General features: G+C 39.1%; 1 protein-coding gene across 3 annotated transcripts in view; it reads left to right on the top strand.

Moving 5' to 3' along the window:
- Positions 1-16775, top strand: part of mks1 (MKS transition zone complex subunit 1) — a 64784-nt gene that overhangs the window by 28329 nt on the left and 19680 nt on the right. For all 3 annotated transcript variants that reach the window (XM_043718702.2, XM_087977483.1, XM_087977482.1), the window contains exons 10-13: positions 56-98; positions 3441-3503; positions 8956-9026; positions 16005-16074. In XM_043718702.2, coding sequence (XP_043574637.2) covers positions 56-98; positions 3441-3503; positions 8956-9026; positions 16005-16074 — 247 coding nt within the window. The remainder of the gene's footprint in view (positions 1-55; positions 99-3440; positions 3504-8955; positions 9027-16004; positions 16075-16775) is intronic.

Below are 16775 nucleotides of genomic sequence, written 5' to 3' on the forward strand. Positions count from 1 at the left end.
GTTTGAATTGTGATTGACTTCAGTTTTGAAATTCATTCCATTCTAATTCTTGCAGCCTCCCATTGGTACTCTTCAGTTGTTTGTGAATGGAGAAATTGGTAAGTTTGTTATGGCATTGCTTTTAAAAACCTAGACGTTCTTACGAGCAAAGACTATATCGCATAAACCTTCACAAGAAATAATGGATCATGTTGGCACTATTTAAATACATCCCCTGGTGGCAGTACTAAGCAATGCTAATCAATAAGTTTCTGGGCTGACCCACAGTGAATAAACATATGAAAGATGAACAGCAGGAGAAGATTTGCTGGTCTATCATGTCTGCCCTATACGGCCACAATTCCCCAAACATTGCTATTTGCAACATTGCCAGCGATCATGTAATAACCGAGGGAGAATCAAATCTGAAAAATTGTCTTGGACTATCTAAGGTAATCACTACTAGTCTAGATGAACATCCATTGTCTGAATTCATTATCTGTTTGAATCAATTGTTTTACTTTTTATATTCTGTGATTTCCACCCTGATCAAGATTTAGTCCAGATCTCTTTTTAAGATCAATGGATCTGTGCCCACTCATGAACATGAACTAGTTTTATTGGTGTACTGTCCTCAGAGTTGTACAGCATGGAAACAGTCCTCTTGGTCCAACCTGTTCATGCCGACCAGCTATCCTAAATGAAACTAGTCCCATTTGCTAGTATTTGGCCATATCCTTCTAAGCCCTTCCTATTTATGTACCCATTCAGATGCCTTTTGAATGTTGTAATTGTACCTGCCTCCACCACTTCCTCAGGCAGCTCATTCCGTACATGCACCACTCTGAAAACGTTGCTCCTTAAATCCCTTTTAAATATTTCCCTTCTCACCTTAAATATGCGCCTTCTAGTTTTGGACTTTCGTACACTGGGGAAAAAGATCTTGTCTATTTACCCCTCATGATTTTATAAACCTCTATAATGTCACCCCACAGCCTCTGCTCCAGGGAAAATAGCCCTAGCCCATTCAGCCTCTCCCTATAACTCAAAACCTCCAACCTCGGCAACATCCTTGTAAATCTTTTCTGAATCCTATCATATTTAACAACATGTTTCCTGTAGCAGAGAGACCAGAATTGCACACAGTATTTCAAAAATGGCTTCACCAATGTTCTGTACAGCCCCAATTCCTATACTGAATGCACTGACCAATAAAAGCAGCATACTGAAAACCACCTTCACTACCCTATCTACCTGCGACTCCATCTTCATGGAACTACGAAGTTGCACCCAGGGTCTCTTTGTTCTGCAACACTCCCAGCACTGTACTGTTAAGTGTTTAAGTCCTGCCCTGATTTGTCTTACCAAAATGTAACACATCACATTTATCTAAATTAAACTCCATCTGCCACTCATCACTCATCTGATCAAGGTCCCAATGTATTCTGAGATAATCATTTACTTGTCTGCTACCCCACCAACTTTGGTGTCATCTGCAAACTTATTAATCGTTGTTCCCATGTGCACATCCAAATCCTTTGTATAAATGACAAAGCAGTAGACTCAATATAGATTCTTGCAGCACATGGCTGGTCACAGGCTTCTAGTCTGAAAAACAATCTTGCATTACCACCGTCTATCTCCTACCTTTGAGACAATTTTGGATTCAAATGGAAAGGAAAGAAAAAGCTCTTGACTTACTCTTTCAAAATTTGATTGCATGATCCCAGTCTTCTAGGCCTTTATAGTTTTAAACAGTCACCTGTTTTCATTGTGTTCTGAAGAAGGGTCACTGGACCTGAAACGTTTACTCTGCTTTCTCTCCATAAATGCTGCCAGAATTGCTGAGTTTCTCCACCTGTTTCTATTTTTGTTCCAGTTTCTGAACATCACCCTGATGTGGGAATCTCTTGTCCAAACAAACTGCAAAGCCTTATTGCTGATTTTTCCATTGCCTCCAGTATCATTCATCATATAAAGATATCAGAGCTTTGTCCTCATATAATTCTTTTGTCAACAAAAATCTGTATGTAATACTGATTCACTTTGGCAATGCAACCTAGTGCTACATTTTCTTTGGATATATTTTTATAGTATGATAATGAATCTTAAAATTATGTGCAATTATACAAAGATCTCTTGCATTCTCAACCAACCTTTAGTCCTTTTATGTTGTAGATATAAATATATTTGGCATCTTGTCTACATGCATACCACTACCTTTGTCTGAAGTAAATGTCATTTGCCAGATAAGACTCAGTTCTCCATCAGATCAAGATTCAATTGCAGCCGTTTATTTCTATTTAGAGCCTCAGCACTGATCAATAGCTGGTCATGACCAGAGCAATGGTGAGGTGTACTGGAAAACATCAGTATGTCTGACATTGGAGGAGAAAAGCCAGTCAGGATTTCTGTTGCTGATCAGTATATTGATATCAGTATATCAGTTCTGTTGCTGATAAATATTCAACTTGTACACACGAGCTAAATAGTCTGCAAAATTCATTGTGCAGTGTCTAAGGGCAATTGTACTAGTTGGATTTTGTATTCCTAGCTTAGAATGCTGCACATGGTTTGTTGAGTGTGCGATGGGACTAATTAAAATAATTTTAATTTGAATTGGATCATCCATCATCACACAGTTGTTAAATACTTTGACAGGATAACTGTCCTCTCTATAGGGTGATTTGACCATTACTGCCCAGATGTGAAGTGGGAATCATCAGTAAATCCTTGTAGTCCCCTAGGGATTCAGCATAGTGCCCAACAGCATGCTGTCACAGTCAGTTGATATGTGGTGGTTCATAACAACTAAAATCTATAATCTCAAATTTTATTTTATAATGTGGGACTTTTATTAGCTCTAAAATGGCAGTAATGCCAATGTATCCTATGATGCATTAGTAAATCTTTAAATAAACAGATAATGCAGACTGATTTTTTTCATTTCCCATTTGGATCTCCTTCCCTTTGGTCAAAGTGAATCATTAGCCATGTCCTCCCAGCCCATTTTCTCTGTGGTCCCTGTAATGATAAAAAACAAAAGTTCTTATGTATCTGCAGACAAGCTTTCTAAACATTGCACGACTCATCTGTCTGCAACATCACAGTACAATAAGTGCAAGTGCAACCTTTTTTCCAAAGATGTTGCTTTACTGGGATTTCAGATGATAATGGTGAAAGTCTAGCTGTAACCTTGGATAGCTGCAGAGTAAGTATTCACAAATGATGGGAGGTGAACATTGCTGCTAGTTCCTGATACTCAGCAATAGTTGAATACTAGAGGAATGGGAAATCTTGACTGGGAGTCTAAAACAAAGTGGTCACAAATGGATTTTCTCGTAGACTTTGCACTATATGCCTTATAAGTTTGGGTATGCTCCATGAAGGAACCAGATATTTTTGTAGTGTTGGGCCAGATTCAGTGTTTGATTTGGCTGATTTTACTTTTGATCTTTCAGTGTCAGCTCAGGGTTTTGAATATGACAATCTGTATGTACAGTTTCTCCTTGAACTTCCAGACAGTAAGTATATTATTATTTCTTCTAAGTGTGCATGTGCATAGGCGATAGTATGTAGCTTTAGCTTTTGCACACTCGTATGTTACTTTGCCTCTCCGTCTGTAATTTCTCCTTTTCCTTCACTCTCTTGGTCTCGTGTTAATAAGTTATTCAACATCATGTGTGAAGTGAAATTCCCACTGGCTAATGCTCCACTGCTCATCCGCCTAAGTGAGTAAAAGAAGATTCCTATTAGTTATCACTCTCTAATTGTCCTGCCAGTTTGTAACAGCTTTGTCCTCCCCTGCTGAACCACCCATGTGATTGAAGGATAAGCTATACAGGCTTCCCTTTTCTTGTTGAACTGGTGTCAAGAACAATGGAGCAGTTCAGGTACAGGTTATCTTTTTACCTGCTCAACTTCATTTCTTAAATTTTGTTTGTTTATTTCCCCAATAAATAAGAATTGACAATTTTTAAAAAGTTTTCCTCATTCCAAAGATGTGCAGGCCAAGTGAATTGGCCAGGCTAAATTGCCTGTAGTGTTAGGTGCATTAGTCAGAGGGAAGTGGGTTACTCTTCGGAGTGTAGGTGTGGACTGGTTGGGTCGAAGAGTCTGTTTCCACAGTGTAGGGAATCTAATCTAATAACTTGTATTTCTGATATCTTGAATTACTGTGCAACAATTCTAATCCAATGTATAGAATCTATGCTTTTGTCAGAGCTCCACCTTGATTTATTTTTCAGCAATTTCATACATCACCTGGTCTGTTTGTTTATACTGGCAAATTTCCTGCGACTTTGTTTGCAGTATATGTGAGGAAACACTTGACTTATTAAGGTCGGAAACATTTTGGCGTCCAACTTAACTGTTATTTTGCTACTGAAGTGGAGTTTCTGTGGAAGGTGGTCTGTCTGTTAAAGGTTGTGAGGTGTATGTGTGGAAAATAACCATATCGTAGAAAAAAGGAAATAATTGGCTTGCATTTAAAGGGGCTCAGAACACATCCAAAATACTTCAGAGGCAGTCAAGTATTCAAGAGACTTCCACGGTTGGCAAAGAGATAAATAATAGATAATCTAAATTGGGTGGAGTCAGATAAAGCATAGAATTTGACCAGGATACCAAGGGTGCTGCCCAGTTCGAATTGTGCAATGGGAGCATTTATGTCCATTACTAATGTGTTCCCATTAGTATTTAATATGTCATTTGAAAGACAATGCCTGCAAAAGTACACCACTCTTTGTTCTGCTCATAAGTGTCATGCTGAAATCTAGAGTTATAACTAGGCCAAGGCTAATCCTGCATTTGTTTAGAAGTTAGTTGCTATAGAGATTCTGAGATATTCACTGCTTGCACATGTCTGGCTTCCCCCCCAAAGGTCAGAAGAAACCAATAGGAAACTCCTTATTTTAATAAGTGATTGCTTTGTACTATGGTAGGTACAACTTAATATTAGAGTCAAGATTAGAGTGGTGCTGAAAAAGCACAGCAGGTGCTTCATTCCTGATGAAGGGTTTTTGCCCAAAACGTCGATTTTCCTGCCCCTGAGATGCTGCCTGACCTGCTGTGCTTTTCCAGCACCACTCTAATCTTGACTCTAATCTCCAGCATCTGCAATACCTACTTTTGCCTACCACTTAATATTATACATCTGTATTAATGGATCTCCTGTAGAGTTGCTGGCAGTGAATCTAAAGGCATGCATTTTTTTTTGCTGTGTAACAATATATTGCCAAATCTAAAATTTATGCTAATTTAGTTGAAAATGTTTTTATTATTAAACTTTATAAAATATTGCAGAAGGATTCATAGATTTTTGAGATCAAATTGTGTTTCAATTGCTGAAGGTATTGAAACAGCATTCCTGATCATTATATATTTTTATCTATTTAGTAAAGTTTATGTCTTTGCTTTTTTATTGAAACCCAGAATTAAGTAATGGGGAACTTAATTAATTGACAGAGAAGTGGGGAAAATACATAATAATCATGATATATGGAGAATTTGGGAAGAACCTAGAAGCAGTGAAAGGAGGGTGGCTTGGTGTATCTGGAAGAAGGAATATAACGAAGGGGATGTTTAAAACAGTTAAGTGTAACTTTTCATCATTTCTTTGAACTTTTCTTTAATTTTCTTTACAGCACTGACTCATCAACACAGATCTGGGAAAGTTACCAGAGTTATTTGAAGCTTTTAGTGTGCTCATACAAACATGCAAAGTAGGAGCAGAAGTAGGCCAATTGGCCCCTTGAGCCTTTTCCATTATTCAATAAGATCATTGCTGATCTGATACTGCATATTCTTGCCTATCTCTGGTAATCTTTCCCCCCCATTCTTGCTTATCCAGAATCTATTAATGTCTATTTTATAAACATCTTAAGAATTCTGCTATCATTGCCTTTCAAGGAAGAGAGTTCCAAAGATTACTGACCCTCATTGAGAGAGAATTTGTCTTTACCTCTATCTCAAATAGGCCATCCCTTATTTTCAAGTACCCCTAATTATAGATTCTCCCATAATGAAAAGAACACCCTTTTCATATTCACTCTGTCAAGACACCTAAGAATTTTGAATGTTACAATCAAATTGCCTTTTATTCTTGAAAACTCCAGTAAGACCAACCTGTCCAACGTTTCTTTACAAGGAAGGTGTCCATTTCAAGTGATAAATTTTCTTTAAACTGCTTCCAATGCATTAACATTTTTCTCTAAATATGGAGGCCAATCTGTGCACAGTACTGCAGACATGGTCTCTCAAATGTCCTGAATAACTGAAGCATAACCTCCCTACTTTTATATTTCATTCACTTGACAATAAATTATAACATTATATTAGCTTTCCTAGTTACTTGCTGTATCTACATGTTTACCTTTTTGTGACTCATACACTGTGACACCCAGAATCATCTGTATTTGAGTTCTGCAATGTCTCATCATTTAGATAGTATGCTTCTATTTTATTCTTCCTGTCAAAATGGAAATTTCAGATTTTCCCACATGATACTTGTATTTACCAAACCTTTGCCACTCACTAGCTATACCCTTTGTAGTATCCTAATGTGCTTTCCATAACTTACTTTAACATTTGTGTCACCAAGAAATTTGGCGATCAAATCTTTGATCCTTTCGTCTAAGCATTTATGTAAATTGAGGCCTCGGCACCGGACCTTGTGACACACCACATCTTACCAACCAGAAAGTTATCCAATTTATTGTTAACTTGCCAGTCTTCTGTCCATACCAAATGATACCCTTGCACCATGAGCTTTTATTTTCCCCTATAATCTTTGACATGACACCTGATCAAATGCTTTCTCAAAGCCTAAATACAGTACATCCTTTTTGTCCACAGCATGTTACATCTTCAAAAAACTAATAAATTGTATAAATGTGATATTGACTCTGACTTTTCCTAAGTGATCTGCTCTAATGTCTTTATTAATAGCTGATAATGTCATTTTTGTGACAAATGTTAAGTTAACTGGCTTGTGGCTTCCAACTTTGCTTCCCTCAATTTTTGAATTAAGGAATTATACTCGTTATTTTCCAATTTAATGGAATCTTCCTTGTAATTACAAGTATTGTTAAATTGTACAAATTACAAAATCAAATTATAAAATTATAAGCTGTAATTATAAACACATTTTTGTGCTTTATATCCTTAACAACAGTGGAACCAATGTTGAATACTTTTAAGGCAGAAGTTGATAGATCCTTGATTAATAAAAGGGAGTGCAAGGTTATTGGCAATAGGCCAGAATAAGGAGTAATCAGACTCAGTCATGATCTTTAGAGTGGTGGGGCAGGCTTGAAAGGCTCAATGGCATTCACTTGTTTCTAATTCACTTATTGTATAAGCTTACTAAAATCTGTAATAACTCAGGAAAACTTCTGAGATTTGAATTTGTGAATCAGTGCTATAAAAATTTAAAGGAAAGGACCAGTTTGATAAAGACTCAAAATAGTTTCTAGATACTCCCTCACATTATTCTAGATTCCTTTCTACTCGATGCTCCTATGTCATCCTCCTTTCTCTGCCTCCAGGTTCTCTCCACACTCCAAGCCAAAAGTTGTTTTCATCAACTTTTTAGGAAAGAGTATTAATTTGTATTTACTTAGCACCATTCATGTTACTAACCATCCCAAGACAGTCCACAAGACTGTTATCAAACAAGTTTGAACTACATCTTGTAAGATACTAAGGCGGTTGAGCAACAGTTGTTTTAAGACGCATATTAAAGGAGGGAAGAGAGGCAGCGTAGTCTAGGGAGGGAATGCAAAAGGTTAGGACATAGTGGCTGAAGGCATGGTCATCAGTAGTCCAGCAACTAAAGTTGGGTTGCTCAGGAGATCAGAATTAGAGAGATGCAGATATATTCTAGAGTTGAGGAGCTGGAAGTGATTGCAAAGGCATGGAGGGGAAAGACTATTGTGGGATTTGAAAAGAAGCTTGAGTATTTAAAAATGCGGGCATTGCATGGTGAAGAGCTCATGTAGGTCACAGAAGTCCTGGGTGAATGGGGCTTATTGCAGGCGAGGTCATGGTCCAAAAACTTTGGATGAAAGGAAATACAGGTACACAATCCTTTATCCAAAAACCTTGGGCCAGTTGTTTTTCAGATTTAGGAATTTTTTGGTTTTCAGATTTCGGAATAAAAGACATTTTCACAGTGAATTTTAAAAACAGTTACCGAATAGCAAACCCACGTGTGACTAGTACGAGTGCTGAGACACAATTGATGCCTGCCAGTGCTGAGCCACACCGCCACATCACACCTGAGTGATGTGGTTTGAGTGGGTGTGGAGATGGGTCACCTGTTCGCATGCCAAACAACCTTGATATGCAGAAAAAAATCTTCACGAGAAAAACTTCAAATTTCGGAGCTTTTTGAATTTCAAACTTTCAGATAAAGGATTGTGTACCTGTACATGCTTTTTGCAAAGCTTATAATATACTATGTGCAGCTACTAGATGTTTTAATGATTTGGATATGGTTTGTTCAACATGGTGCACAACTATACAGTTTCAAAATATTTATAGGGTAGGTGCAGAGAGATTGTGGGAAAGTCGAGAACCTGAGGCATAATCTCAAAGTAAAGTATTGCCTGTTTAAGACCGAGGTAAGGAGAAATTTCTTTTGTGAGAGTACAAAATTTGTGGAATTATTTACTGCCGAGGAAGTGGAGAGGCTGATCTTTAAGAATATTCAAGGCTGAGAGAGACTAAATTTTGAACAGCATGGGAATCTAGGGTTATGGTGAAAGGTGGGAAAGTACAGTTGAGGGTTATCAGATCAATCATGATCTCATTGAATGGTACAGCGAACTCAATGGGCCAAATGGCCTACAGTCGGTTGTTTCCTATCTGTCCCTTCGTGATTGTAATTTTGGTTCAGTGACCATGCGGTATGTGACACATCTGGTGTATGGTACCAACAAAGCTTAAATAATTATTTTATTTTTTAATGTCTAGATTGGTTCTGTTCTTCAAGACAGCAGTTGTCTGGAGTGACACAGACCTGCTCTACCAAGGTCGAGGGCCGGGTAAGGACATTACAAGAGCAATGTTTGAATTTTGTTAATCAGATTACAAATACAGTTAAGATGATCAGTGAATACTTAAGTCCGTGTGTTGTGGGCATTGCTGATAAAACTAACAGTTATTGCCTACTTCTAAATGCATTTGAGGAGGTGGTGGTGGTGGTGAGCTACCTCTTATAACAACCTGGTGTCGGTACACCTGTGCAGTTAGAAAGGAAGTCCAATGAATTTGAAGGAATAAACGCTATCTGTGGAACCCAGGAATATGTGACTTGCTGGTGAAGTTGTGGTTTGTGGTGTTCCTGTGTGTCTGTTGCCTTGCTTTCCAGCTGATAGAAGTTTGGAAATTGCTATTACAGGGGGCTTGACAAATAACCGCTACTGTGTGATAATAATGGATGAAATGATTATATATGGTAGTGGAGGAGGATCAAGAAGTCATATGTTGCTGTTGAACATCTTGTGCTGCTGGGATTGCACCTATTCAGGCAAGTGGGGAGTGTTTATTCCTTCGCAATAATGACTTCTGCATTACACATAATGAAAAGTCTATAGGGAGTGAAGCCTAACAAACACTCATGGTTTGTCCAGTTGAATTTCTGGTCAGTGGTGATCCTTGATGTCTGTGATGGTGGATTCTGTGATAATTCAGTGTTGTTGAATTGCAAAGAGAGGGTTAGCTTGACTTTTGATGATTGGCACAGTATGGCATGATTAACCTGTCACTTATGAATCAAAACCTGAATATGCTGTACAGCTGCAGCATGACATTCCAACTCCTATACGCATTGCGCTGACCAATGAAGGTAAGCATGCCAAATGCCTGCTTCACTACTCTGTCTATCTGTGACTCCACTTTCAAGAAGCTATGCACCTGCAGCTGTAGATCTTCATACAAGAACACTCTCCAGGGCCCTACCATTAAATTTATAAGTCCGCCTTGGTTTGTCTTGCCAAAGTGCAGCACCTTACATTTATCTAAATTAAACTTCATTAAACACTACTCAACCCATTGGCCCATCTGATCAAGGTAAGATCACCTTTACTTTCCACTACACCACCAATTTTGGTGTCATCTGTAAATTTACTAACCATACCTCCTATATTCACATCCAAATCAGTTATATAAATGACGAAAAGCAGTGAAGATGGCACCGATCCTTGTAGCACACCGCTGGTCACAAGCCTCCAGCCCGAAAAAGAACCCTCCAGCACCATCCTCTGTCTCTTATCTTCAAGCCATTTTGCATCCATTTGGCTAGCTCTCCCGGGATTCCATGTGATCTAACCTTGCTAACCAATCTACCATGCAGAGCCTTGCCTGTATAGACGTCTACTGTTCTGCCTACCTCAGTCTTCTTTGTCACCTTCAAAAATCTCAGTTTTTTTTTAAGTATAATCACTGTTGAAGGTAATTTTACTCAATTTCACAGCAGCATTTCATAAACAGCAATGTGACAGTGAGTGTGTAATCTGAGTGATTTTTGTTTGAAGGCTAAATATTGGTCTAAGCTAGGGTTGTCAGCCCTGGCTCAGTGGATAGCCCCCTCGCTTCTGAGTCAGAGGTTGTGAGTTCAGGTTCTACTGCAGCAATTTGGGTGCAACATACAAGATAGCATTCAGGGCTAAACTGCCAAAAGGGTCTTTCTTGGTTGAGACATTGAACTGGGAACTGTCTGTTGTGTCAGGTCTATGTTAATGATCCATGTCACTGATTTAAAGAAGTGTCCTGGTCAATAATTATCCCAGCAATAGCAGACCTGTTGAGCTGGCTCTGCTATTTATTTTGTTTTGTGGCTGTTCTATGTGTTTTGAATTTCACATTCCTATCTAACTCTGAATAGCCTTTTATTCTCTTGCCTAACAAGAATCTACTTAGATATGCCTTAAAAAATATTTAATTACTCTTCCCTCACCACTTTGAGGCAGAATTCCAAAGTCACATAACCCTATGCAAGAAAAAGATTCTGCTCATCTCTGTTCTGAAAGGGTGAGTTCTAATTTTAAAACATTGCCCTCTAGCTTTGGCTGACCAACAAGAGGAAACATTCTTTTCACAGCCAATTGTCAAGATCATTTGAGATATTATACATTTCATGAAGTCACACCTCACTCTTCTAAACTCGAGTAGAAGCAAGTTTTGGTTTGATTTATTATTGTCACATGTACTGCGAAACAATGTAAAGTATGATGTAAAGCAAATCATACCTTACAAAAATACATCAGGTTATGGAACAGAGTGCAGAAAATAGTTACAGCTACGGAGAAGGTGCAGAGAAAGATCAATTCTAATATATGAGAGGTCTGGTCAAAAGCCTCGTGTCTCCAATCAATCCTAATAAGGCAAAACTATCAATCCAGTAAATCTCCTCTGGACCACCTCTGCTTCCTTAAATAAGGAGATCAAAACTCCAGCTTCCTCATTTACCCTCCGCCCACCTATATCAGTCCCAACCCCCAGATTCAGCACTGCCCTCTTGATCTGCAATCTTCGTCCCGACCTCTCCGCCCCCACCCCCTCTCCGGCCTATCACCCTCACCCTCCTCTCCTTCTACCTATCGTATTCCCAGCGGCCCTCCCCCAAATTCCCCCCCCCCTACCTTTTATCTCCGCCCGCTTGGCACACCAGCCTTATTCCTGAAGAAGGACTTATGCCCAAAACGTCGATTCTCCTGCTCCTCGGATGCTGTCTGGCCTGCTGTGTTTTTCCAGCATCACATTTTTCAACTCTGGTCTCCAGCATCTGCTTCCTCACTTTCCCCATTAAAAAAAACAGTATCCCATTTGCCTTCTTGATAATGTGCTACAACTGCAAACTATTGTTTGTGACTCGAACACCTAAGTCTGATTTCAGCTCCAAATTCACCAGCTATACTCTATTTAAGAAACACTCTGCTTTTCTCAATTTTTTTTGTCAATATGAATAACTTCACACTTTCCCATATTATACTCCTTCTGCCAGAGTTTTGTCTACTCACTCAACCTACCTATATTCATCTGCAAACTTGTTAGTAGTCTTCACAACATACTGTCCGAATTCTTTTGGGTCATCTGTGAACTTAGCTACCATGTCATTGCTTCCTTCATGTAAGTCTTTGATTCAAAAGGTAAAAAATCGATCATTCAGCACAGAACCCTACTGGACTCCATGTTTCATATCCTACAGTAAGACAAAGATGGACTTATATTTATTCTGTTTTCCCTCTATGCTAAAATGTTAAACCTTACATGGTGAACTTTTATTTTCTGCAGTAACCTTTTATGTGGCCTTTTATCAATTGCCTTCTGCAAATCCAAGTGCAAAGTGTGTGTGTGTGTGTGTGTGTGTGTGTGTGTGTGTGTGTGTGTGTGTGTGTGTGTATAGTGCAATGGTGGTCACCTGTAATGTGACATGAACCCAAGGTCCCGGTTGGCTGAGTCACATGAGTACCTGCCATGTACAAGGTGGGAGGTGTCCCCACGCGTAATGGTGGTATCTATGTCCACACTCTGACACGTGTTGCAGCGCCTACCGTGACAGGGTTGTATGGAGTTGTCCTGAGAGCCGGGCAGCTTGCTACGAACAGCGATCTGTTTGAGGTTTGGCGGTTGTTTAAAGGCAAGTAGTGAGAGTGTGGGAAGGTCTTGGTGAGGTGCTCATCCTCATTGATAATGTGTTGCAGGTCACGAAGAACATGGCGTAGTTTTTAAGCTCCTGGGAAATACTGAACAACGAAGGGTACCCTGTTGGTTGCAGCTCGTGTCTGTCTCCTGAGGAGGTCATTACGGTTCCTTGCTGTGGCACGTTGGAACTGGCAGTCGATGAGTTGGGCATAGTACCCCGTTCTTGTGAGGGCATCCCTGAGTACTTCCAGGTGTCTGTCACGTTTCTCCTCATCTGAGCAGATCTGGTGTATGCGTAGGGCTTGTCCATAGGGAATGGTCGTTTTAATATGTTTTGGGTGGAAGCTGGAGAAGTGTAGCATTGTAAGGTTGTCTGTGGATGTGTGGGGACACCTCCCACCTTGTACATGGCAGGTACTCAAGTGACTCAGCCAACGTTGTCTATCTTATACGTTGCAAGCAAGGGTGCCCAGAGGCATGGTACATTGGAGAAACCCAGCAAAGGCTACGACAACGGATGATTGGGCACCGCACAACAATCAACAGACAGGAGTGTTCCCTCCTAGTTGGGGAACACTTCATTGGTCCAGGATATTCGATCTCGGACCTTCAGGTGACCATCCTCCAAGGCGGACTTCAGGACAGGCAGCAGAGGAAAGTGGCCGAGCAGAGGCTGATAGCTAAGTTCGGTACCCATAGGGAGGGCCTCAACCGGGACCTTGGGTTCATGTCACATTATAGGTGACCACCATTGCACTATACACACACACAGATACTCCTACACACACACACACACACACACACACACACACACACACACACATACACACAGACACACATATACACAGACGTGCACAGACATCCACACACACCCTTACAGACACACACACTCCCGCACCCCCTCACAGACTTAAGACACTCTGCACTCACTACACACACACATATGCTTTCTCACACTCACAAACCCCAACCCAGACAGACACACACACACACACAGACAGACAAAGACCCACATGCACACATATATTTTGTGGGGTGAATTTGTACTTGCAGGGTAACATTGTACTTTGCTCAAAAACTGCATGAATACATGTAAAACTCTGTTATCTCACTTTTTAGATTAGAATCAATCTAAACATCATGACATAGACAGAGAACACAGGGGGCTAACACCTTCAACATATTGTCTAGCTATCACCATTGTTAACAGCTAACCTGACAATGCAACTTTTTTAAAAAGGTTTTGTGATTTATACATGAAAGAAGTGAAACTGTCATGGTATTCTAACAGATGAAAGGCTTAACAGACAATCAGTTTTTCAATGTATAATTTTTGTTACATCACACTGTAAATTTTTGCTATACATTCTGTGTGTTAGGATTGAGCCCTCCACTACCACCTGATGAAGGAGTGATGCTCCGAAAGCTAGTGTGCTTCCAATTAAGCCTGTTGGACTATAACCCGGTGTTGTGTGATTTTTAACTTTGTACACCCCAGTCCAACACCGGCATCTCCAAGTCATGCATCTTCTTCAGTTTGCTTAGTACTACTTCCCTCAAGATTGTAGTTTCATTAAGTTCCTCTCTCCTACCTCCTGATTTTCAGCTATTACTGGAATTTTTTTGTGTCTTCACAAGTTAAGCAAAAACTTGTTCATTTCTTGTACCATTTCCTTATTATCCATTTTTAACTCCCCATTCTTGTTCGCTAGAGGACCAATACTATTTATTTATACTTGCTTTTTGTTTTAAAATAGCTGTTGAAACTCTTGCTATCTATTTTAATATTCCTAACTAGCCTCTTGTCATTCTCTAATTGCTTTCTCTCGATGAACTTTTGTAAATCTCTGCCATTCTTTATATTCTAATCAATTATTTGACCTGCCACTCATTTTTGTGCAGTTATATGCTTTTTTCCCTAAGTTTGATGCTTTCTCTAATTTTCTTAACAAAATCACCAAAAATATGTATTTGTTATTACATTGCTGTTTGTGGGAGTATGCTGTTAGCAGATTGGTTGCTACATTTCCTGCATTACCACAGTGAATACTCTTCAAAAAATCTCATTTGTTTTGAAGAGTTCTAAGACATCTGAAGGTAATGAAACTTTTTTCTTAATTTTTAGAACTCCAGGTTTCCTCTCCTCTTCAAATAGTATCATTATCTATTCATTCTCTCTCATTGATGGTGTTTTAATAACTCTTCTGTAAGTTGTCACTTGCAATCCTCACAACCACACTGGATTGTCAGTCTCAATTCCACTCAGGTACTTGGTGTAGGACTTAATCCACAAACGCGATTGAAATTTTGTGAGAAAACGTATACTTTATGTTCAGAACTAGGTTTGCCTATGGGATTATTTCTTCCAAAGTATCTTGCTTCCAGTAATGATGATGTGATTAAGTTCCCCAGAAGAGAAATAATAGTAAAATGATCAACAAGAATTGATTAAAGGTTGTGTCGATTATATGTCTCTGATCTCAACAAGAGATTTAGTTTTCTTTTATTTTAGAATAATCTAGCTGCAAGAAATCTCTTTTTTTGAGCAATTCTGATAGCTGGTTGAAAGCTTTTCAACCTCTTGTTAACTTAGGACTCCGAACCTTAAATTGGACTTCTATGATTCCCAAGAAGAGAAGGATTGAAGTAGAGAGTTAAAAAATATTAACATGAATAGAGTCCTGAATCAAGGTGATCATGTTTAAGACACCTGTCCTGCACAGCGAGCTTACAATAGTCAGATGGTTGGAGGAGATTTTAAGCAACAAACTCACTAGATGTAAGTGCATGAACCCAAGATATTTCACCTCATCTATGAATCTTTGAAATAGTACTTAGTAGAGAATCTTGCAAATTTTGATAAGCTTCTGACTTGAATCACTGAAAGTATAAACCAAATTGATTTAAAATGTTGAATTCAATTTGGTTTAAAGTACAAGTATCTGTTTATTGTATTTTTAATATTTTTAATGTAACCAACTGCGTGAAATAAATTGAAGTTATTGTATTCATATTCTGTCATATTTTAAACCAGGCAGCTGGTGGCTTCATTCTTTCAGTAAATCTCTGGGTTTTTGGATTTAACAAGTGAAGACTTTACTGGGTTCTACTGCAATTTTAACACTTCTATTTCGAGATTCCACTAGCAAGATACTGCTAGTGAGGCACAGCTGAAACTGTAAAACAGTTTTTAAAAGCACGTACACAAGTGCCATAATCCACAGATTTAAGGGAACTGTTTTGGAATAAGATTCCAATGTACTTCAGTTTTAGTAGAAAATCTTGGGTACTGAAAGATTAAAGCAAACCAGTGCTTAAAGCATTGAACATCAACGCTGAAGAGCTCTCTGTCTAATTTCTGTTATTATTTTAAATAGGAGAATGTGGCCTATTTTTCATATCCTTTCAACTTTGAAATGACCTTAAGAAGTGAGGATCAGCCTGAGGGTGAGTTTCCAATTTCTTTTTTGAAGCCAGAAGCCCCTCTGAATTATATAGGATCTCAGAAACTCCACCAGTATAAGCATCCTAATTTGTTTGAGAAATTAAGGTTTTTCCTCTATCTGTAGAATCACAAATGCCAAACAATATGTTTTGTACACAGATACCGAAGCTCTCTGCTTTCTTTTCTGGTGTCAGTCCAACTAGTTCTTTCCCAGTTCTCAATGCATTCTTCCCATAATCTAAGCGCCCGAGATAATGATCTTTAAGCTTCTGTTGCTATTACAAAATTGCCGTTTGTAAAGAGCTTTGGTCGTGGAGTAGCTGGTCTTCGGGTTTTCTTGTATGGGAATGACTGGGATTGGGTGCAAATTGGGAGAGTGGGGATCAGCTTTTGTTCGTAGCTTTTATTTTACTGGGCCTTGTAATAACGGGGACCCAGGTGGTAGTGATGGAAAATTCAGTAAATGAACACAAGTCTGGAATTGAAAGCTAGGATCAGTAACCATATAATCATCTGGTTTATTAATGTCCCTTGGAGGGCTCAATCTGCCATCCTCATCTGATCTGCACCCACGTGGCTCCAGGCCTACAGCAATGTCTGTATTTCAGCTGTCTTATGAAATGGCTGCATTCCTGATGAAGGGCTTTTACCCGAAACGTCGATTTTACTGCTCCTCGGATGCTGCCTGAACTGCTGTGCTTTT

The sequence above is a fragment of the Chiloscyllium plagiosum genome, unplaced genomic scaffold, assembly GCF_037043375.1.
Source record: "Chiloscyllium plagiosum isolate Xiang-an unplaced genomic scaffold, Cpla_swu_hap1 HiC_scaffold_31, whole genome shotgun sequence".
Classification (NCBI taxonomy): domain Eukaryota; kingdom Metazoa; phylum Chordata; class Chondrichthyes; order Orectolobiformes; family Hemiscylliidae; genus Chiloscyllium; species Chiloscyllium plagiosum.